Below are 25,210 nucleotides of genomic sequence, written 5' to 3' on the forward strand. Positions count from 1 at the left end.
CCCCTACCCCCCCCCCCCCCACCCCCCACCCCATTTCTATCTCTCTTTTTCTCTCTCTCTCTCTCTCTCTCAATTTTTAGGGGGAAAAAAATCAAACGGTTTTCTGTAGAAATTGGGGGCAAGGAAACCAAGCAGCGAGGAGGAGGATGAACATGTCAGTGATTTCTCTACAGGAGTATGACTTTGAGAAACAGTTCGATGAGAGGGGAGCCATAGAATGGATGCAGGAGAACTGGTGAGTGAAAGCCAGGCATTGCAGGTGTATAAAGCCTATGGCGCTTTATTATTATTATCTTTTTAAATCTCATTTAAGATATGCGTACACTTACTAACGTTTTATCAAATAGGTCTCAGATGGGTTTGGCTTGATCAATATTCATGGAAAGATGGGATCCATCTGCCCCCGAAGAGTAGGAGCAGCTGATGGAAGACCCATGGAGCTATTTGTGTGTTATATTTTGCATCCTAAAAGCCTCCCTTACAAATAAAGCTTAGGTCTGTGACCTAATTTTATTTGACAGTGTGGGGTAATCAGGGTGTAACTGTGTGCCTCAGTGTAACAGGGGCTCAGGTGAAGAGATTGAAAATGGGTGGGTACACTCAATATAATGCAGACATTAGACTCAGTAAAAGCATTCATTACAGCAACAGGCAGTCCATATGGTGATACTAATTGCTCAACTGGTGTTATTCGGGAGCCACAGAGCTGGATTGAAGTATTCTATGTGGTACAGAAGAGCATCGATTGCTAACTTTCACTTTGCCTAGATGGACTGAAGTAATGTGCAGAATTAAAAAGAGAAAATGCTGGAAATATTTAGATCAGGCAGCATCTCTGGAGAGAGAAACAAAGTTAATGTTTCAGGTCAGTGACCCTTTGTCAACCTGAAACCTTTATAAGTTTCTCCCTGTAAAGAGGCTGTCTGACCTGATTGTTTTCAGCATTTGTTTTTTTTTTCTATTTCAGGTTTCCAGCATCTGCAGTATTTTGCTTTTATAAAGTAATATATATGGTTAAGTGGGCCCATAATTATCTAACCTGATACTTACTGTGATAATTTGCAGCATGTGTACTTAATGTTTACCTTATGAATGTAAGTAAATGTGTGTATTGATGCTGCATTAGTAGTCCCCAATTATGAAGAGATTATATGACCTGTTATTAGATGAACGTGTTTGGAATGGTAACTGCATGGACAGTCTTTTGTCCTGTGTCCAACTACTTTGCAGCAAAGGTGAATGTTGATATAAATCGCTTTACTTAGCAACCAAACCATGTGAGTATGACATTAGTTTAACTATAGTACATATTTCATCCTGCACTCATCCATCATATCAGAAACAGTGTTGTTTGTCTGCAGATAAGTAACATTACTGTTTTCCTGGCTAGTCATTATGTCTAGTCATTAAATCTATTTCTGGACAAGATAATATCTCAGGCGTGATGAAGCGACTACCTCGAGGTTACTGTGGGATGTAGATAATCCATAAGTGACCCTGATTTTGTAATCCACAAGTGAAGAAATCATAAGTGGGTTAATGCAGTGCAAATGTACAAGTGGAATTTTTTACAAAGAATGTCATGGCAACCTCGGTTTATACACTTTTTGGAAATGTTTTTATTTGTCTCAAACATCAATAGCAATACTTATAATTTAATATATTATTGGCAGAAGACTACTCTAGTTCTGCAAAATTCAGTTGACATTGTGGAACTGGGCTCCCCTAACATTAAAGGGAAAGCACTGTAAATTACATTGTATCATGGCATTTTTTGATACTGATGGGATCAGTTGTAGGATTATAATTATAAATGAAATTCATTTACAGAAGTTCAAGCCATTGCATATTTCTACTGTGTACTGTATAGATTGAAGCATTAGCAACTAGAGGAACTGTGCACTTGAGCATTATTAATGACAGAATCATCAATATTGCAGTTCTGTCACAAAATACCTGTGAAAGAAAGTTTTAGTTGGACTAATAATTCTGCGGCCCTGGGGAAGAGATGTCTTCTATTCACTGAATACAACAAACAGTCTTTTGGATTTTACAGCGCCACAGGAATATGTGTCAATTGCTCTTCCTTTCCCTCCTTTACTGCTGCAATTTTTGAGGCTTCTGAACTTTGGGAGGCAACCCAGCACAGACTCACACAAAGTAAAATGTAAATCTCAGAACTTTTTTTTAAAAAAAAAGCTGGAATTACTCAGCAGATCAGGCAACATCAGGAAACAGAAGTCAGATGATGTTTCAGTTCTTAAAACCCTACCTCAGCACCTCAATTATTATCTGCTTTCTGCTTTTCCACAAACCTGCTGAGTGTTTCCACTTTTTGCATGTTTTCAGCTACAAGCTAATCACATTTTCGGGGAAGACCGGATACAGTGACAATTCAGTCTCATCCGTTGCTGGCTGAGCTGATGTTGGGCAGATTGGATCAGCAGATAGGAGCTCATTTATTTGCATCCTAAAAAGATTTGACTATTATTAGGAATGAGAATTATAGCGAACAGTTCCTTTAGCATTGTAATTCGAGGAAATAAACCTGCAGGGTTGTAGAAAAAGAGTGGGGGAATGTGACTGATTGGATTGCCTACAGAGAACTGGCATGGACTTGATGGTCCGAATAGCCGCCTATGCCTTTATAAGATGCATTATTGCTATTGTATAGTAATTTCTATCTTTAGATACATTTGCAGAAGCTTTAAGGTCTTCACACTGAACAAGTAAGCATTCCAACCAATAATTATAAGTAGTTTTCTTTAACATTTTTTTTGATGTGTGATAGTGCTGCATTTTGGTTTAAAAATGCATGTATGACTGCAAACTATCTTTGTCTTAGAGGATGGTTTTATATGTAATTTTAACTGTCCCAAGGTCTCTTCGTCAATTTATGTTACTGTTGTATTACACCTAAACCTGGGAACCAGTTATGTTATTCCTTGTGAATTTAATAGCCAAAATCTACAGTCTAACCTTTTAACTTTTCTACCTTCCTGCCAGCAACATAAAGCAAATAAATAGATTGGTTTTGAGTGGCAGTGCAATGCCAACTGCATATTAAACACAAATAAATGGGAATGAGAACATTGAAATGAAAAAAAACATTAATCTGGTGCAAGTGCTATGAAATTATCTCTTGCAAAGGAAATCTTGAAAATCAGATTTGAGCTGTGTGTAGTGCTTTATCTGTAACTTGGTTGTTGAATTGAAATGCTGCTTTGTCTGGCACACCATATGATTCGATTTAATAGTATTACCCTAGAGGTAAAATAATCATAATTTCAGTCGCAGTATCTTTCAACCTGTGCAAATGTTTTAATAAATCATGAGCATATTCTCCTGAGGAGTGGCAGTCCCTGTTGGATTGCCACTCTGCTCTTATTTTGTTACCCATTGCCGGAACTGCATTTCTGGCCTGGAGTTCCAAATCAGGCCTCTTCTGAAATGCGGAGTGTACTGGTTCTTGGAGTCCATCCTTATTGCAGGATCATCAGGGGAAGCCAAGCCATGCCTTCTTTGCACAGCACTAGCTGTAGCAAGTCTTCATTCATTAACATGCTGAAAAGCTTTGGGGCATTTAAATTGCTTTTCAGTGTGTTAGTGAATGAGCGTGAGTGAGATAAGTGGGTAGGGTAATTAGGGTGGCAGGATGGGTATGATGCCAGCTGAGTAGAGTAGCAGGGTGGTAGGGGTGTTGGAGGGTGGGGGGGAATTGGAGGTGAGTCACAGGATCGGGGTGGGAGGAGTTTCAGTACTTTAGTTTTCTCTGTCAATTTTCTAACCAGAGCAGAGATCCACTATCTCATCATAGACTGGGGATCAAATTTGTGAGCATCCTATTCTGCATAGCTCACTGGATGAATTCAGTCAGCCATTGGAGATAAACTAAAAATCAAGTTTTTGTAAATAAAGTTACTTTCAATTTCAATCTGAAGGATAAACTTCAGAACTGTCAAAATGAAAACTAAAAATATTTGTTGCAGAAGGTGATCGTTTTCTGAAACAAGAGACATGTTGCCAAAAGCTTTTTGTCTTGCGCTTATCAGGACAAATGGAAGAATGCCAAATTTCAAAACATCACAGGAGAATACGGTGGTGATTGATTAGAAAGTCAACTCTGGCTGAAGTATTGACATGGAGAAAACAACGGAGGATGATAGGCTCCATAAGCTCCTGGACAATTTTAAACAAAGACACAAGGCTTGAACATATTCCTTTTGTTCGCAGAGAGCGAGTCTTTGCATATGAATGTATGTTGTTTCTAGCAAGTGTAAACTATTGCCACGTTACAAGCTCAACTGACTATCTTAAATTGGTAGTGTAGCTATTAGCGCACTCAGGATTGTTCAGCAAATGCTGCCCAATCAAGGAATCACATCTAACAATAGACGTTTTGTTTTGGGTTTTGCAAGCATGGACTGGTTGAGTACAGTCTCTACTCTGTGCAATGCAAACAGCTGAAGGAACATGCTATTTGAATCAGCTGATCATTGGGACATACGGCCCACATATCTGGCTTCACACTGGCACTGAAATTCGAACACAACATTGCTCAATTGTATGGTAGGCAGAACATCTTTTATTTATGGCAGCATCCAGTTAATCGAAAATACCCTGGAAAGGCAAAGTATCTCAAAACAGGTTAAGCAAGCCATTTCACGCTGCTACTATGCATTGGTTATGCAATGGTATATTTTTGAATTAACCCGGGAGCTTGGGGAGCCATTCCTTTTGCTTTCTCGGTGGCAATGCCTTGGTCAATCAGAGTCAACTCACCGGCCAATCACCACCCTTTTCTCCTGTAGTATAAATTGTTGTGATCATTTGAAATTTGTCATTCTTGCGTTTGTCCCGACAAAAAGCTTTTTGGCAATATGTCGGTCTTTTCAGCACTATTCCAGCTCTGTACTACTAAGCTTTGTACTACCAATAGCTTCATTACAGGAAGTAACCAATCCTACCTGGGCATTTTTTAAAAAGTGAAAAGCAGTAATTATGCTTTCTCAAATTCTATTTGAACATAACGATCTTTGTGAGCAAGTAAAGTAGCAATGTATCTCATTGAATTGAATTATTAGGGCGGTGTTAATATGCAGTATCTCATTCATTATTCTTTGACTGTTACACTGTAATAAGGAACTTTAAGCTGAAACAATTACTTTTATATATTAAGCAATATTTACAACACAGAAGCGGGCCATTTGGCCCAACAGCTCCATGTTTATGCCACACACTAGTAGCATTAATATATAGATTATTTTCTACACCCCATGATGAATTGTTTTTTGTGTCCATAGTTGCTTTAAAATAGAAAATATTTTGTTTCAAAGTTTTCAATAAATTATTAATACAACATTAAGCTGTAATTTAATTTCTGTTTATGGATAACTCCATCTGTAAGTTTAATGTTTATTTCCAGTTCTAGATCAATTTGCATGGGAATGTGATTTGTTCATATTAGTTTAGTTGTTAATTAGCTGATAGTTCAAGAGAGAAAATGACAGAATAGATCTTTGAAATGTGAAGAAAAATAATGAGCACAAAATGGCTTGTTGTAGTAAGGAAGTGTTGTATCCCCACATACCAAATAAAAGAATTAGTAGCGAGGGGAATTGAAATGTTTTATCAATGTTATTTTGCATCATTTTTTCATTAAGTTAAATCTAATATGTAATCAGCATTACACATATATCTTCTAATTAGATTCTGTTTAACTGGAGTATAGAAACAGCATTACATGATCAAAATATTTTTGTGGCAAAGCAAAGAAACGCTGGGTGGTGAAATGTGGTAAATGTAGTGTATGTTGCACATTTACCAATGCGCCATAATCAAAATAAATTCATCATAAGGCATTGATGCAATTTTATCTTTCAGAACCATTCCCATCAACAGGCCTATTGCTGCAGATCAGACTTTGAAATAAAATCCTGTTCAAATAAATTTATTGTGCCAATAAATTCAAACACAGATTCTCATTATCACCTGTAAGAAAGTCTTCATATTCAAGGCAGTGAATTACCTCAATAATTAAAATAAAAAACAGAAAATGCTGACAATTCTCAGCAGGTCAGGCAGCATTTGTGGAGAGGGAAACGGAGTTAACCTTTCACACCCATGACCTAGTGAAAAAAGTGGAGCCAGATTAGGTCTTATGCAAGCACAGAGACAGAGAAAGGCTTTGGGACAGGGAGAAGAATGAAAGGAAAGGTCTGTGATATAGTGGACAAAACAGATGATGATACAAGGCGAAAGGAGGTAGTGATAGAATTAATAGAGAAATAAGATGGCTCTGAAGGAGGTGTAAATGGGAATAGCAGAATCATTACCAATAACTGTTGTCTGAAAAAATAATAGGTGAAGGATTATGATATGAAATTGTTGAGCTCAGTATTTTAGGCTGGAAGGCTGTAAACTGCCTAATCGAGAAATGAGCTACTGTTCCTCGAGCTTATAGTGAGCTTCATTGGTACAGTATAGGAGACCGAGGATAGAGAGGTCAGAGTGGATACTCTAAGGCTGGATGGAAGCATTCTGCAAAGTTGTTTCCCATTCTGGATTTGGTCTCCCCAGTGTAGAGGAGAAGGCATCATGAGCATTGAATAAAGAATACCAAATTGATGAGAAGTACAAGTAAATGGCTGTGTCATCTGGAAGAATCATAGGATCAGTACAGCACAGAAAGAGGACATTTGGCTCACCGTGTCTGTGCTGCCTCAGGAGCAATTCACATATCACTCTCCTGCCCCCTCCCACATCCCTGCACATTCCTCCTTTATAGATATTTAGAAAATGTAGGAAAATTTATGGCACAGAAGGAGGCTACTTTGCCTATCCTGTCTGTGCTGATTGAAAAATGAGCCACTGGCCTAATCCTAATATTTTCCAGCATATTTTCCAACAGTTGCACAATGTGAGTTCTTTGAAGAGGAAATGACTCAGATACAGGCACATTCCCACTAGAGGAAGAAATTATATCCAAAGCTAGAGTTCCTTGAATCACATAGATACAGGGTTAGAAATTCGTTTGGCCTGATCTTTCAGTGTGGGAGTGGGCACAATTCTCCATCTGTTCATGCTGATTGCACATGGAAGGCAGTGTCGCAGTGGCAATGTCACTGGACTAGTAATCCAGATGCCCAGGCTAATTCTCTGGCATATGGGCTCAAATCTCACCACAGCTGGTGGAATTTAAATTCAGTTAATAAATCTGGAATATAAAGCTAGTCTCAATAATGGTGACCATAAAACTATCATTGATTGTTGTAAAAACCCATCTGGTTCACCAGTGTCCGTGTCAGTGTTTTGCCTAAAAAGCCACTCCGTTCTATCAAACTGCTGCAAGGTCTAAAAGGAGTGTTTGGGAGCAGGAATGATGGGAAGGGAAGAGGGAAAAAAGCAGGTGTTGCATCTTCAATGTTTGGATAGAAAGATGCTCTGGGAAAGGGAAGGGTGTTGATTGAGATGTGAACCAGGGCATCACGGGGTGGAATAGTCCCTTCGGAATACTGAAGTTGATATGCTCCTGAAACATGGCAGTAAGCCAAATCTGAAAATGCTTGAGGTCAGAATGTTAGTTTAGGGTGCACAGCCAACCCAGAGGAACATTAAATTGTGTGTGATGACATCAGCGTGTCCTGATATTATTGCATGATATTATGGTCGGCAGGCGCATGTGGGAGTCAGCAGTGCACCCGCCGACAACTAATAAAACACTTAAGGCAATTAGAAGTGCAATTGACTGGAATTTTATGTTGCCCTTGGGGGTTTTTTGGTTGGCACATGGGCAACATGGGAGGTGGCCATCCTGTTTTTTCACTTTTCTCATCCAAGGGTGGGATAAAAGGGGGCAGGAGCATTGGCAGTGTGAGTTGTTAGGAGTTCAGGTGAGGGTTTGCTGTTGCTTTATTGTTGAGATTTCAGACCTTTTTCCTCTGGTTTCTTCTGAACCATTTGCTTTGTTAGCCTTGTTCTGAGGACTCTTTCGTCTTGTCAACTCTTTTGGAGCATTTCTGTGCAGCCTTCAGTACATGGGGCAGTGGCATCTGCATCTCAGCAGTTGAGGATTGTGTACTCCACTGGGAGCACCTCCTCTGAGGAGGCAGAAGGGAGAGGGGGCTAGCTGTCTGCAGGCAGTGTCACAGGGAGAGATCTGAGGGAGGAGAGGTGCAGGCACAGCAAGGCAGACTGGACCATAGAAGATGCCGCTATCCTGCTACCAGTGTGTACAGGCAGTGATCCAGCTACCACAACATGTCGGAGGTCTGGTGCTGCAGGAGGCTCTAGGGACACCATGAAACCATAATGCCAGATGATTGGGCCAGAGATCGCCTCCAACTATGTGAGTGGGCATCCCCTGCCAGTGATTGCGAAGGTCATAGTAGCCCTCAATTCTTATGTACCCGGGTCAGTAGCGGATCTGTGTGGAGTGTCCCAGTCAGCTGTCCATAGCTGTGTCAAACCTGTAGCTGATGCTCTGTTCAGATGGGGCTGCATCTTCTGGTTGACAATTTGGGGGGGCGGAGCCTGTTCGCTGATGTGAAAATGAGTGACATCGGGTGGGCGTCCCAACTTCACTCCGTGTCATTTACATTGTCAGGCCGGTGGGTGCGCAGCTGACTCGGCTGCGCGCCCTCCCACCTGTCAACGGCCTATTAAGGTCATTAAAAAAGTAATTGAAATCATTAATGGACCTGCCCAAGCAACCTTAAGGTTGGAGAGCAGGCCGGGAGCCCTGGTGGGTGGGATGAGGTTTCATGAGGGATTTTAAAATTTCAGAATATTTTAAATAAAAGTTATGGACATGTCCCCTCATGTGACACTGTCACATGAGTTGGGATATGGCAGCGCAACTTTTTTCTCATCTTTAATGTTTCCAACCTGAGCCGATCACCCTCAGGCAGTACTTTGCCTCAGGGAGATCTGCGCGCTCTTTTGCATGCACTCCCAGCTCAGGGAATCCCCCGCCTGTACAGGAATAGTGCTTCCTGGTGGATGTCATGCTGGGCGGGCCTTAATTGGCATTCATTCATTACCGGATGAACTGAGCCAGCCAGAGGCTTTGCAGCTAATGCTGGGTTTCCCTGCATCCAGGGTGCCATAGACTACACTCATGTAGCCATCAAGGCACCAGTATGTCAGCTGGGTGCCTTTGTGAATAGCAAGGGTTACCACTTCATGAACGTGCACATAGTATGCCACCACAGGACCCAGATTCTGCAAGACTATGCATACCTTGCATACATCCTGCGACACTCCCAGGTGCTAAGGTTGCTCATGGCTCCAGCTTAGTTGGATGGTTGGTTTCTGGGTGACAAAGGGTATAGGTTGAAAATGTGGCTTATGACACTACTCCTGCACCCGAGGACACAGGTGGAAGAGAGGTGCAATCGGTGGTTGAGAGAACAGTAGGGCCTCTGCAGATGAGGTTCTGCTGCCTGGACTGTTCCGGGAGTTCCTTGCAATACCCTCCAGAATGTGTGTCACTTATCACTGTGCAGAGCGCAGCAAACCGCAATGTGGCACTGGCAATATGGGGACCCACTCGAGGATAAGGATACCGAGGCAGCTCCACACACCTCAAAGATCCTATGTCTGATGAGCTTAGGTGGATAGAGGTTGAGGATGAGGAGGCAGACTTGATGAACCTTTCAGGGAGGGAGGGACACTGGAGCGGCCTTGATTCAACACTCCTTCAGCTAGGTTGCCAAGGCTTGGCTTCCATTCGGGGGCAGGGGCATCTCTTCCATTACACACAACTTTGAGAAGGCAATGCCATACCCCACTGTCGCTTCACAACCTCTGTAATAAAGTTTGCTGCCCCTGCCACCTATCATGAGGCATTGATGAGGCTTGCACCTATGGAAAACATGAGGGCCATTCAGGGCATTGAAACAAAATCTTGCTTTATATCTTTACCAGAGTTGCAAACAAGGAACAAAACATGGTATGGTTGTCAAAGTCGTATGAAAAAATACATAGCACTGAAGAAATGAACACGTCACCCATGAAAAATACCCCATATTGTGCTCACAGTGCCTTTAAACTTAGACTTGTGAGTGCTACATCTTGGTGCCACCCCCCCCTGCCAGCAGTAGCATTGGAGGCCGATTGCTGCCTCTGCTGTCGCGTGATGGCCCTGATGATCTTGGCCATTGCTCCCTGGCTAGCGGGGCCTGAGCAGGCGTTGCCTGGAGGGTATGACCAGCAGCATGGCTGGACATTCTTCTTTCGTCATGGCCTCAGAAGATGCCATAGTCACTGGCAGAGGGGTGGAGGAGCTGCTGCCCTCCTCCGGAGAGCTGTGAGAGGAATCCATGGAGATGAAAGGCAGCTCATGTTCCCTGCTCACTATTTGATGGATGGGCACCTAGCAGAGAGGCTAGGTGTCTCATCCATTTCTCTCACTGGAACTGGCAGTTGAGGTCATAGCCTGTCTGTGGGCTTGCAGGTATGGATGTGACCCCAGGATCTCCTGATTCTGTTCCTGGAGCTGCCTCTCCAAAATAAAAATGCCCAAAAATCTTGTCACCTTTCCCACTTAAGAGGAACAATGCCCTTCTGCTTCCTTCTCCTGTGTTGCATAAAGTTACTTCAAAAAAATGTTTTTCTGGAGGGACAGAGAACACGAGTTGAGGGAAATAGCGATAGAGAGATAATGGGCTGGATTTTCCCTTCCCGATGCTGACTGAACCTGTCTCGGGAGGTTCACGTTGGAGGCATGTGAGGCTTTCCTGACAATGCCATTTCCCCCTGGGCGGGAAGTGGTTGTGACCAACGCTTAGATAAAGTGGCGTCATGGTTGCCATTATAAAAGACTGCTGAAAATCCAATTTTCATCCCCACTGGCATTTTTTTGTCATGGAGGAACTGTTTCAGAAGCTTGAGGGAACCAAGTTCATCAGGTTGTGAATTAAACAAGAGTGCCTTCAGAAGTGTAGAAAAGTACTCTGTCCTGGTAACGATTTTTTTTTAAACTACTTTTTCAACTCTGCAAGTGCCAGGAATCACCTAGAATCTGCACCATTGTGAGGGGGAGGAGGTAGAGGAGGCAGCCTTCCCATAAAACTGCCACCAATGTGGCAGTAGTGCTGCAACATTCTTCATCACTACTTCAAGTCTGCCAGTGGAGGTTGGTGCAGCTCCAGGTCCCCTGCAGCTGATTGAAGTCCAGAAACAGCAACCTTGTGCACCAAGATGCAGGGTCCCCAAGCAGCAAGATGTAAAACATCTTTGGGCAACTGGGAGACTGAAAAGGACAAGGAAATACCCCGAGAACCAGGTCTAATGGAATAGGTTCACCTACTTGGAGATGACAGAGCGACAGTGCAGGAAAAGCCTTCATCCCTCAAGGGTGATTGTCACTGACCTCTGTACCCTACTACAATGACTTGGTGCCAAGATCCACTCTGGGATATATGTTGAATGTTGTGCTGAAGAACTGTGGCTGTTCTTTGCTTCAGGCTCTTTACAGGGTTCAGCTGCAGACTTGTGTGGAATCTCCCAATATGCTGCTTACAGCTGTATCCAAGCTATTGATACTCTCTTCTCCAGGATTGGCGATTTCATAAGTTACCAGACTGATGCAGACTCTCAAACTCTAAGGGCAAGTGATTTCATCTCTAGAGCCAGCTTCCCCCAGGTCCAGGGTGTCGTTGACTGGCACCATCAGGGCACCAACAGAGAATCCAGACCACTCAGAACTATTTCTTAAATGTGCAGTTGGTTTGCGACCACTGCAAGTATTCATGCACATCTGTGTCTGTTACCCAAGGAGCTGCCAAGACTCATTGATTGTGTGGGCTTCAAAGCTGCATCATTCTATTCCACCCCACATCTCCATAGATGGACACTGGGTGACAAGGCTACCCTTTGAAGGGGTGGCTGCTAACACCATTTAGGCATCCTTGGGAAGAAGCATCACAATGCAATGAAAGCTGCCTCCATACCAAGACACTCATTGAGCAGGCAATAGGCCTTCTCAAAATTAGATTAAATGCCTCCACTGCTCAAATGCTGTCCAATAATCACCTGCCAGGGTTTCCAGAATGATAGCAGCTTGCTGCATGCTGCATAACCTGGAACTGAGGAGACATGTGGCACTCAGTGAGGAAGCATGTGAGGAAGGGCCCATCTTCTCAAGAGGGGAAGGATAAACAGAGCTAAGTGATCCCACAACAGATGAGATCTAAGCGCTGCAGTCCTGCCACATCCAGTCATGAATGGTGGTGGACAATTAAACAACTCACGAGGAGGAAGCCCCACAAGTATCCCCACCCTCAATAATGGGGGACCCCAGCACATCAGTGCAAAAGGTAAGCCTGAAGCATTTGCAACAGTCTTCAGCCAGATTGCCAAGCGGATGATCCATCTCCGCCTCCTCTGGAGGTCCTCAGCCTCATAGATGCTAGTCTTCAGCTAATTTGATTCACTGCATGTGATACCAAGGAACGGCTGAAGGTACTGGTTACTGCAAAGGCTATGGGCCCTGATAATATTCCAGCAATAGTACTGAAGACTTGTGCTCCAGAACTTGCTGTGCCCCTAGCCAAGCAGTTCAAGTATAGCTATAAGACTGGCATCTACCTGGTAATGTTGAAAATTGCCCAGGTATGTCCTGTACACAAAAAGCAGGACAAATCTAACCTGGCTAATTACTGCCCCATCTGTCTACTCTTAATCATCACGAGTAATGTGATGGAAGGGGTCAGTAAGTGCTATCAAGCGGCACTTGCTTAGCAATAACTTGCTCACTGACTCTCAGTTTGTGTCCTGTCAGTCATTCAGCTCCTGACCTCATTAGAGCCTTGGTTCAAACATGAACAAAAGAGCTAAATTTCAGAGATGAGGTGAGAGTGATTGGCCTTGACATCAAGACAGCATTTGACCGAGTGTGGCATCAGGGAGCCCTAGCAAAAGTGGAGTCAATGGGAATCGGGAAAATGTCTCCTCTGTTGGAGTCATACCTAACACAAAGGAAGATGGCTGTGGTTGTTGGAGGTTGATCATCTCAGTTCCAGAACATCACTGCAGGAGTTCCTTGGGGTAGTGTCTTAGGCCCAGCCATCTTCAGCTGCTTCATCAATAACCTTCCTTTCATCATAAGGTCAGAAGTGGGGATGTTTGCTGATGATTTCACAATGTTCACCATTTGCGACCCCTCAGATGCTGAAGCAGCCAATGTCCAAATGCAGCAGGAGCCGGACAATATCCAGGATTGGGTTGGCAAATGGCAAATAACATTCACGCCACACGTGGCGGGCAATGACCATCTCCCATAAGAGACAATTTAACCATCGCCCCTGGACATTCAATGGCATTACCATCACTGAATCTCTCACTATCAACATCCTGGGAGTTAGCATTGACAAGAAATTGAACTGGACTAGCCATATAAATACTTTGGCTACAAGAGCAGGTCAGAGGCTAGGAATCCTGTGACGAGTAACTCACCTCCTGACTCCCCAAAACATGCCCACTATCTAAAAGGCAAAAGTCAGGAGTGTGATAGAATACTTCCCACTTGCCTGGATGAGTGCAGCTCCCACAACACTGGAAGCTTGACGCTGTCCAGGACAAAGTAGCCCACTTGATTGGCACCACATCTACAAACATTCACTCCCTCCAGCACCGATGCACAGTAGCAGCAGTGTGTACCATCTACAAGATGCACTGCAGGAGTTCAGCAAGGTTCTTTCAACAGCGCCTTCCAAATCCCCAACTGCTACCATCTAGAAAGACAAGGGCATCAGATGCATGACTACCACCTCTAAGTTCCCCTCCAAGCTACACACCATCCTGACTTGGAAATATATCGCTGTTCCTTCATTGCTGCTGGGTCAAAAACCCTGGAACAACTCCTTAACAGCACTATGGGTGTACCTACACCACATGGACTGGATCAGTTCAAGAAGGCAGCTCACCACCACCTTCTTGAAGGCAATTGCTTCGGTGAGATAATATCCTCTGTGTAAATAGAATTTTTTTCTAATTTATAGATACAACTATCTTGAGACGTGGGTGTTACTGGGAAGGCCAGCATTTGTTGCCCCTCCCGAATTGCCCTTGAACTGAGGGGCTTGCTAGGCCATTTCAGAGGGCAATTAAGAGCCAAGCACATTGCTGTGGGTTTGGAGTCAAATATAGGCCAGACTTAAGAATGGCAGCTTTTCTTCCTTAAAGAACATTAGTGAATCATGTGGGTTTTATGACAATCAATGATATTTCACGGTCACTATTACTGAAGTTAACTTTATATCCCAGATTTATTTATTGAATTTAAATGCCACCAGCTGCTGTTGTGGGATTTGAACCCGAATCCCCAGAGCATTAGCCTGGCCCTCTGAATAACTAGTCCAATGATATTACCATTACCCCACTGCCTCCTCATATACAGCAAAGTGTCTTTTACACTTTAAAAATTATTCTGCAACTTTTCTTAAGCACATCAATGTTCTAAACAACACAGTGGCCCATTTAGTGATCTAACCAATGTGGTGTCCTCTGCAGTTGGACACTCTATGCAGTGCTCCGCTTGTTGCCTTGGAAGGGGTGGAGACAGCCTGCTCAAGTTTCTGGCTGTGTGGCTCTGAGGACCATGGCGGTTGGTCTTGTTGCGCTGGCACCTGTTGGGGCCCTTCCTGCAACTGCACTGCCTGCATATCTACAAGGGCTGCCATCGTCATTTGGGCCTGGCCCAGATGTTTCCCTTGACTGGAGCCAAGGATGGTGAGATTCCCTCAGTGCAGGGAAGCCTGACCCTGGTGTGGCATCATGCTGGCTTGAAGGGTTATGCTGCTAGGCCAAAGCTGGCATTCCTTCCAGCCACCATTGGGCCACCTGCAAAATTGTCCTGTTCAGGTCCCTGAATTCTGCTGGTACACCAGTGCAGAGCCATGCACTCTGTGCAGAAGATCTTGTTACTTTTGCATGCACTGCAACTGCAGCTACATGTGGCTTTCCATGAAGTTGGCCACTCCCATGGGCGGAGCACATGTGCTTGAAAGTCTGAGACATGGTCGTGCTCATCACCACTATGGGTTGCTCCATTCGCAGAGAATGACCTCAATTGGTTTGAGTTAATGCTGGGTGTGAGCAAAGGGGTGGTAGTGTGTTTCCTCCTGTGCTGAGGTTACATTCAGAGTGGTAGGGGCTTTGAGGTCTGAGTGTGGGGTGAAGCAGCTGAACTGGGCTGCTGTGGCCACTTGCATAGCTGTGCTGTGAGATGTTGTATGTTAATTTGTTACATTGCAGGGGAGAGCATCAAAAAGCTGGTGCTAGAGAGTGACTGGAGGTGAGGTGTTTAGAGGCATGATAGGAGTATAACAGTTGGTTTTGAGTTCACTAAGGGAATGTTGTTTCTGGGCTAACTTTACCAGAACATCAGTGTTTTAGCCATTAATTCCATGAGTACTGACAGTTCTTAGCAGTTGAAGCTTAGCTTCCTTGTCCACTGTCCTATGAGGGTTCACATTTCAGAGTCATTGCTAGGCAAGAGAAGCATTATGACACTGTTGTTGTTGGGCCTTTTATTAGGCCAGGGAAGGGAAGCACCTGCTTCAGTGCCCAACGCCTTCTGGGCCCACAGATGCATCCGCATTTATTCGGGACGTGCGGTCCCCACTCCAGCCTGCTACCGACTCTCAAAATCAAAATGACTTGTGTATGGGCTCACTTTAAGAAGTCGGGAGCGCAACGTTGGAAAATGGCCAAACTTGTGCTTCCCAACACCAAGAGAAAAATCCAGCACTCTGTATTCTTTGACAGGCTGGATTTTAATTCTCCAGAATACCTCATTTTGCAAGTAGTCACTGGGTTGTTTGTCCATATGCTTATTTTCAGTGCTCAAATAATTTTATAAATGATATTACTTAATCTGACAGGTTCTCTTATGATAGAGACATGGAAAGATTTCAAATGTTGAACCTGATTTCTGCAATCATTCCTTTTGTTGGGCAAACATGGACAACCTGCAAGTTATAGAAAATTGATTTGAAGGAGAGGATTGTAGGTGGAGTCCCTCAGTCAACCATTCATCATCATTAATGGGAGAGTAAACAGATTCTTTATTTATGGTTCAGTTAGAAGAGCTGATGCCAAAACAGATAAAGTGCCAAACTTGTTTTCATATTTATTAACCACATAAATCCTATTGGGTTAATTTATTGGAGCTGAATTGTAAAATGGCCCTAAAGTGTTAGTTATTTTTGAGAGATTGCCTGAATAAAAGGCTGTATTTTCCAGACATGCAATAAGCAAAATTTTAAAGGACCCCGAGTCCAATTTGTTGTAATCATTGTATTCTTTGATTGTCCATTGATGGAAGCTGAGATTACTTCAAGCAGAGACAACTGTAGCTTGCAAATTACTTTGCTGATGCAGTCATCATTGATTCAATGTGATATGCTATTCTGTTTGTGATTAAAAAAAGCGATGCCTTTAAGCTTCCATAGGTGGCTATGCAACTAAGGCTGTGCTGATGTACGTTTTTGGTTGTGCCAACCTTAGTTGTGCTCACCACAGAATCACAGAATTGTTATGGTGCAGAGGGAGGCCATTTGGCCCATCCTATCTGCACTAGCTCTCCATGTGAGCATTATGACTCAGTGCCATTTTTCTGTTTCTTCTCTGTAACCGTGCACATGGTTTCTATTTAAATAATCACCTAATGCCCTCTTGAATGCCTTGATTGAACCTGCCTCCACTACACTTCCAGGTAGCGCATTGCAGACCTGAATCACGTCGTATTTGCTTCTTTTGCAAATTACTTTAAATCTGTGCCCTCTTGTTCTCGATCCTTTTACGAGCGGCAACAGTTTCTCCCTATCAACTCTGTCCAGCCCCCTTATGATTTTGAACACCTCCATCAAATCTCTTCTTAGCCTTCCCCTCTCCAAGGAAAACAGTCCCAACCTCTTCAATCTTCAAATTTCTCATCCCTGAAGCATTTTTGCATACCTCTTCTGCACTCTCTCCAATGTGTTCACATCCTTCCTAAAGGATGGCATCCAGAACTGTACACAATACTCCCAGTTGAGGTCTAACTAGTGTCCTATGAGTTCAGCATAACCTCCCTGCTCTTGTACTCTATGCCTGTATGCTTTATTAACTCGCTCTCCACCTGTTCTGCCATCTTTAATGACTTATGCACATATACCCAGGTCCCTCTGCTCCTGCACAAGCTGTATCCTTTATTTTATATTGCCTCTCCATGTTCTTCCTACCAAAATGAATCACCTCACACTTCTTCTATTGAAATTCTATTGAATCCATCAACTCGTCCATGTCCTTTTTGAAGTTCTCACAGTTTACAATGCTTCCAAGTTTGTATCATCCAAAAACTTTGAAATTGTTCCCCGCACACCAATATCTAGATCATCAGTATATATCAAAAAAAGCAAGGGTTCCAATACCGATCCCTGGGGGACTCCACTACAAACTTCCTCCAGCCCGAAAAATAGCCGTTAACCATTACTTGCTGTTTCCTATCACTCAGCCAGTTTTGTAATCCCGTTGCTACTGTCCCTTTTATTCCATGGGCTATAACTTTTCTCTCTAGCCTGATATGCGGAACTGTATCAAATGCCTTTTAGAAGTCCACGTACACCACATCAACAGCATTACCCTTATCGACCCTCTATGTTACCGCTTCAAAAATCTCCAGCAAGCTAGTTAAACATGATTTTCCCTTAAGAAATCCATGCTGGATCTTCCTAATCAACCCACATTTTTTCACTTGACTATTAATTCTATCCCAAATAATTGTTTCTAGAAGCTTCCCCACCACCGAAGCTAAGCTGACTGGTTTGTAATTGCTGGGCTTATCCTTACAACCTTTTTTGAACAAGGGTGTTACGTTTGCAATTCCCCAGTCCGTTGGCACCTCCCCTGAATTGAGGGAAGACTGAAAGATTATGGCCAGTGCCTCTACAATTTCCACCGTCACTTCCTTCAATATCCTTGGTTGCAGCTTTACTGGTCCAGGTGTCTTGTCAACTGACAGTTTATCCAATACGTCCTCCTTATTAACTTTGAACCATTCTGGTGACAGTGTTTCCTCCTGTTACCATGGTCTGGGTAGCATCTGCTTCCTTGGTAAAGACAGATACAAAGTATTTATTTAACACCCCAGTCATTCCCTCTGCCTCCATGTGTAAATCCCCTTTTTGGTCCCTAATCGGCCATACTCCTTTTACCACCTTTTTACTATCTATGTGCCTATAGAAAACTTTGGGATTCCATTTATGTCGGCTGCCAGGCTTTTCTCATAATCCTTTTTCACTTCTCTTATTTTCTTCACCTCTCCACTGAACCTTCTGTATTCAGCTTGGTTCTCAATTGTATTTTTTATCTGACGCCTGTCATAAATACACTTTTTCTTCTTTACCTTAATTTCTATCTCCTTTTTCATCCAGGGAGGTCTGGATTTGTTTGCCCTACCTTTCTCTTTTGAGGGGATATACCTTGACTGTACCTGACCCATTTCTTCTTTGAAGGTAGCCCATGGTTCAACTACGGTTTTCCCAGCCAATCTTTGGTTCCAGGTCTCTCTGGCCCAGTTCCGTTCTTGCCCCATTGAAGTCAGCTCTCCCCAAGTTAACTAAGTTTTACTCTGGATTGCCCATTGTCCTTTTTCTACTGCCACCCTAAACCTAATGATACAATGATCACTCTCTCCTAAATGTTCCCTCGTGACAGTTGATTTACTTGGCCCATCTCGTTTCCAAGACCCAGGTCTAGCAGTGCCACCTTTTCTTGTTGGACTGGACACATACTGTTGTAGAAAGTTTTCGTGAACATACTCTAGGAACTCTTGCTCCTCTTTGCCCTTTACATTGCCACTATCCCAATCTATATTTGGGTAATTAAAGTCCCCCATAATAACTACTCTATAATGTTTGCACTACTCTGTAATTCCCCTGCAGATTTGTTCCTCTATATCCCTCCCACTGGTTGGTGGCCTATAGACTACACCAAGCAATGTAATTACACCCTTTTTGTTTTCCTTTGCTCTAGCCAAATTGATTCTGTCCTTGACCTCTCTGGGACATCCTTTTTCTCCAGCACTGCGATGCTCTCAACCAATACAGCCACCCCTCCTCCTTTTCTTCTTGCCCTATTTTTCCTGAGCACCTTGTACCCAGGGATATTTAATATGCAGTCCTGCCCTTCCTTGAACCAGGTCTCTGTTATCGCTACAACATCATAATTCTGCATGGCAACCTGCACCTGCAACTCACTATTCTTATTTACTATACTCTGTGCATTCACATACGTGCAGTATAGCTCAGATTTAGACTTCACTACTTTCTCCCTTACTCCGACTCCACCTATTAATTTACTATTCTCTATTCTAGTGCTCTTTGTCTCTCCCAGTATTTTGTGCACCTTGGTATTACTCTCTAGTATTCTCTTCTGGTTCCCACACCTCTGCCGAGTTAGTTTAAAGCCCCCCCCCCCCCCCCCCCCCCCCCCCCAACAGCATTAGCAAAACTCTCCACATGGAACTCCGTTAAGGCTCTGTTCAGGTGCAACCAGCCCAGCTTGTACAGGTGCCACCTCCCCCAGAGCCAGTCCCAGTGCCCCAGGAATCTAAAGCCCTCCCTCCTGCACCATCTTTCCGACCACGCATCCATCTGCCTTATCCTCCTATTCCTGTACTCACATGCATGTGGCACTGGGAGTAATCTGGAGATTACTACATTTGAAGTCCTGCTTGCTAATTTTCTACCTAGCTCTGTCTGCAGGACCACACCCCCTTTCCTACCTAAGTCATTGTTACCAACGTGGACCATGACCTCTGGCTGTTCACCTCCCCCAGAAGAATGTCCTGCAGCCACTCGGTGCCTTCCTTGACTCTGGCACAAGGGAGGCAACATACCATCCTGGAGTCTCATCTATGGCCGCTGAAACGTCTCCCTGTTCCCCTAACCAACGAATCCCCTATCTTATTCTTCCTTCGTCCTCTCCTATACTGCCAAGCCGCTTGTGGTGCCACAAACTTGGCTCTGACTGCACTCCTCTGAGGAACCAATGCCCTCACCGGTATCTAAAATGGAAAACCGATTAGCGAGCGGGACCCAGGGGACTCCTGCACTACCTGCCTGGTTCTCTTGGACTACCTGGCAGTCACCCATTCCCTTTCTGCCTCCATGTTCCTAACCAGCGGTGTGACCACCTCTTTGAACAAGCTATCCATGTAGCTCTCAGCCTCGCAGATGCGCCACAGTGACTCCTGCCGCCACTCGAGCTCCAAAACCCGGAGCTCATGTTTCTGCAGCTGGCACATTTCCTGCATATATTGTCACCTAGGTCACCAGTAGTGTCCGCGACTTACCACATATTACAGGACACGTATTCCACATGGCTGAGCTGCCCTGCTTTGCCTTAACTTTACTTCCCTTAAATTAACTTAATTTTGCTTTCCTTTACTGATATTACTTTACATTAGTGGCCCTGACTTCGCCTTTTTCCAGGAGCAGGATTTTTGGGTCGTCGTGTGGGCGCAGCAGGCAGACCTGGAAGCGGCTGGGAAACGGCCCGCCACCCCTGATCAGCCCCAGTTCGCGATTTCACGCTGGCTGACCGTTAATTGGCACGCTGAGAAGGTATGCTGAGAAGCTCAGCACTGCCGGGGTGGGGGCAGGGGAAGGGCGAGCGCACAACTCTGCGCATGCATAGGGAAGCGCACACTGAAAGCTCCCTGAAGGCAGGGAGCTGCCTCGGGGAGCTGAAGAATTTTAAAATCAAAATTAAAGATTTTGAAAATTGGAAGAAGGTGTCCCCACATAGGACTCACTCACATGAGCAGGAATATAATAAAAATAATGTCAAAACGTTTTATGTTTAATTAATATGAGAAATGTCATCCCATCCATGGATGAGGTTTCCTAAAAGAATCCAAAGGCCACCTAGCTGAATCACCCGCCTGCCAACCGTAATGTTGGATGGGGGGGGGGTCTCCAAAAATACCGGTGCTGGAAGCCACCCCAGCGTGGCATTGTTCACCAGGGCAGCGTGAGGCCACTTAAAAAGCTTGTTGAATGAGGACAGTGGGATATATAAAGAGGTGCATGGCTTTCAGAAGCTGTCAGTTTCTGAACAGCTGAGGAGAAGCAGGTACAAAGTGGATAAAAACAAAAAAACTGCGGATGCTGGAAATCCAAAACAAAAACAGAATTACCTGGAAAAACTCAGCAGGTCTGGCAGCATCGGCGGAGAAGAAAAGAGTTGACGTTTTGAGTCCTCATGACCCTGTTGAAGGGTCATGAGGACTCAAAATGTCAACTCTTTTCTTCAGGTACAAAGTGGAGCCAGGCATAGCTGCCCCATGTCACCATTCCAGCCCCACGAGCGGGTAGACAGGGCAAAGGCGTACTGGACACTTGGAAAGAGATTGACACTGTGCAGGTGGTAGGGAAAGTGGGCATAGTGCCTGGGTTTTGAACAGGGTCAGCAACCAAATGGTGTTGAGGGGGCAGAAGAACCGGGGCAAGGCTGCCAAAGGCATTTAGGCAGCCACCTACCTAGAAGGAAGGCTTAGCAATAGGAGCATTTGGGGCCAGTGGTGATGAGGAACTAGACCCAAACCCTCAACCGAAGAAACAGCTACCTGAAGATGACCAAGAACCAGTGCCACAGTAGACTTAACTCTTCAGGTAGATGGTCACAAAACCTGTGTCCTCATCGCTGAAGACCTCACAGTGCTGCACATTCAGCACAGATGACTGCTTTGCCAGAGCTGGACAGCATCTTCATTTAACAACAGACGTGGCTTCACAGGGATTCCCCAGGGACAGGACATCACCGATTACACCTATGTGAGGGAGGTGGTAGTGCAGTGGTATTGTCACTGGATTAGATTCAAATCCCACCACGCCAGATGATGAAATTTGAATTCAATAAAAATCTGGAATTAAAAGTCTAATGGTGACCATGAAACCCTTGTTGATTGTCGTAAAAACCCATCTGGCTCAGGAATTCCCTTTAGGGAAGGAAATCTGCTGTCCTTACCTGGTCTGGCCTACATGTGACTCCAGATCCACAGTAATGTGGTTGACTCTTAAATGCCCTGTCAATGGCCTAGCAAGCCACTCGATTGTATCAAATCGCTAATAAGTCTAAAAGGAATGGAACTGGACAGACCACTTAGCATCAACCTAAGTGCTGGGAATGACAGCAAACTCAGCCCTGTCAACTCTGTAAAACCCCCCTTACTAACATCTGGGGGCTATTACCAAAATTGGGAGAGCTATCTCACAGACTAGCCAAGCAACAGCCTGACATAGTCGTACTCACAAAATCATACCTTACAGACAAATTCCCAGACACCACCATCACCAGCCCTGGCTATGTCCTGTTCCACCAGCAGGACAGACCCAGCAGAGGTGGCAGCACAGTGGTATACAGTTGGGAGGGAGTTGCCCTGGAGCCCTCAAGATTGACTCCGGACTCCATGAGGTTTCATGGCATCAGATGGGCAAGGAAACCTCCTGCTGATTACTACATACTGCTGCTGCGCACGCGCACACACACACACACACACACACACACACCCCCCCCCCCCCCGATGAATCCGTACTCCTCATGTTGAGCACCACTTGGAGGAAGCACTGAGGGTGGCAAGGGCGCAGAATGTTCTCTGGGTGGGGGACATCAATGTTCATCACAAAGAATGGCTCGATAGCACCACTACAGACTAAGCTGGTGAAGTCCGAAAGGACATAGCTGCTAAACTCTGCCTGTGGCAGGTGATGAGGGAACCAATGGGAGGGAAAAGCATACTTGACTTCAACCTCACCAAACTGCCTGCTGGAGATACATCTGTCCATGACAGTATTGGTAGGAGTGACCACCGCTCAGTCCTTTTTGGAGATGAAGTCCTGTCCTCACATTGAGGATACCCTCCATCCTGTTGCGTGGCACTACCACTGTGCGAAATGGGATAGATTGCGAACAGATCTAGTAACTCAAAACTGGGCAACTAATGCGGCGCTGTCAGCCATCAGCAGCAGCAGAATTGTTCTCAACCACAACCTGTAACTTCATGGCCCGGCATATTCCTCACTCTACCATTACCACCAAGCCAGGGGATCAGACCTGGTTCAATGAGAGTGCAGGAGGGCATGCCAGGAGCAGCAGCAGACATACTTAAAAATGAGGTGTCAACCTGGTGAAGCTACAACATAGGACTACGTGTGGGCCATACAGCATAAGCAGCAAGTGATAGACTGAGCTAAGCAATTCCACAACCAGTGGATCAGATCTAAGCTCTGCCATCCTGCAACATCCAGTTGTGGATGATAGCGGACAATGTTTTTAATTAAGGGGATGTGGTATCACTGACTGGGCCAGCATTTATTGCCCATCCCAAGTTACCCTTAAGGTGATGGTGAGCTGCCTTCTTGAACTGCTGCAGTCCATGTGGTTTAGGGGCACCCACAGTGCTGTTAGGAAGGAAGTTCCAGGATTTTGACTCAGCAATAGTGAAGGAATGGTGATTTATTTCCAAGTCAGGATGGTGAGTGACTTGGAGAACGTCCAGGTGGTGGTGTTCCCATCTATCTGCTGCCCTTGTCCTTCTAGATGGTAGTGGTCTTGGGTTTGGAATGTTCTGTCAAAGGAGCCTTGGTGAATTCCTGCAGTGCATCTAACAGATGGTACGCACTGCTGCTACCGTGCGCTGGTGGTGGAGGGAGTTTAGAAGGGTCATCTGGACTCGAAGCATTAACTCTGTCTTTCTCTCCAGATCAACTGAAGATAGTTGGCCCAGGACACTATCCTGAGGAACTCCTGCAGTGATGTCCTGGAGTTGAGACGACTGACCTCCCAACAACCACAACCATCTTCCTTGGTGCTAGGTATGACTTCAACCAGTGGAGAGTTTTCCCCCTGATTCCCATTGACTCCTGTTTTCTGAGAGCTCCTTGATGCCACACTTGTTCAAATGCGGCCTTGCTGTCAAGGGCAGTCACTTTCACCTTAGCTCTTTTTTGTCCATGTTTGAACCAAGACTGTAACCAGGTCAGGAGCTGATGGCCTTGGCGGAAATCAAACTGGGTGTCCCCTAACTAGAGGAGGAGGTTCCACCAATATCCCCATCCTTGATGAAGTGGGAACAAAAGATAAGGCTGAAGCTGGGTCAAAATCCTGGAACTTCCTTCCTAACGGCACTATGGGTGTACCTACACCACATGGACTGCAGCGGTTCAAGAAGGCAGTTCACCACCACCTTCTCAAGGGCAACTGCGGATGTGCAATAAATGCTGGTCCAGCCAGCGAAGTTCATATCCCATGAATAAATTTTTAAAAATAAGTTTCAGCCAGATTTGCCGAGTGGAAGATCCATCTCAGCTTCCTCCTGGAGGCCCACAGCATCGCAGATGCCAGTCCTCAGCCAATTCGATTCACTCCATGTGATATCAAGAAACGGCTGAAGGCACTTGATACCGCAAAGGTTATGAGCCCTGGCAATAGTACTGAAGACTTGTGCTCAAACTTGCCATGCTCCGAGTCAAGTTGTTCCAGTACAGCTAAAACACTGACATCTATCCAGCAATGTGTAACGTTGCCAGGTATGTCCTCTACACAAAAAGCAAGACAAATCCAGCCTGGCTGATTACCGCCCTATCAGTCTACTCTCATCAGTAAATGATGAAAGAGTCATCAACAGTGCTATCAAGTGGCAGTTGCTTAGCAATAACCTGCTCACTGACGCTCAGTTTGGGTTCCACTAGGGCCACTCATTCCTGACCTCATTACATCCTTGGTTCAAACATGGACAAAAGAACTGAACTCCAGAGGTGAGATGAGAGGGACAGCCCTTGACATCAAGGCAGCATTTGACCGATTGTGGCATCAAAGAGCCGTAGCATCAGGTAGAAAACTGTTTGGAGTCATACCTAGCACAAAGGAAGATGGCTGTGGTTGTTTGAGGTCAATCATCTCAGTTCCAGGGCATCACTGCAGGAGTTCCTCAGGGTAGTGTCCTTGGCCCAACCATCTTTTCCTGCTTCATCGATGACCTTCCATCATTCGGTCAGATATGGGGATGTTTGCTGATGATTGCACCATTCGCGATACTGAAGCAGTCGATGTCCAAATGCAGCAAGACTTGCACAATATGCAGGCTTGAGCTGATGTGACAAGTAACATTCGTGCCACTCAAGTACCAGGCAATGACCATCTCCAACAAGAGAGAATCTAA

At 44.7% G+C, this 25,210-nt stretch overlaps 1 protein-coding gene across 1 annotated transcript in view; it reads left to right on the plus strand.

Annotated features, from left to right (window-relative positions):
* The first annotated feature begins 51 nt into the window (after window positions 1-51).
* The window catches only part of LOC121270852 (elongation of very long chain fatty acids protein 6-like), a 103,682-nt gene continuing 78,523 nt past the window's right edge, over window positions 52-25,210 (plus strand). Inside the window, exon 1 of the mRNA XM_041176391.1 lies at window positions 52-235. Coding sequence (XP_041032325.1) covers window positions 147-235 — 89 coding nt within the window. The 5' untranslated portion in view covers window positions 52-146. The remainder of the gene's footprint in view (window positions 236-25,210) is intronic.

This window comes from Carcharodon carcharias, chromosome 28 (assembly GCF_017639515.1).
Source record: "Carcharodon carcharias isolate sCarCar2 chromosome 28, sCarCar2.pri, whole genome shotgun sequence".
NCBI classification, from domain to species: Eukaryota; Metazoa; Chordata; class Chondrichthyes; order Lamniformes; family Lamnidae; genus Carcharodon; species Carcharodon carcharias.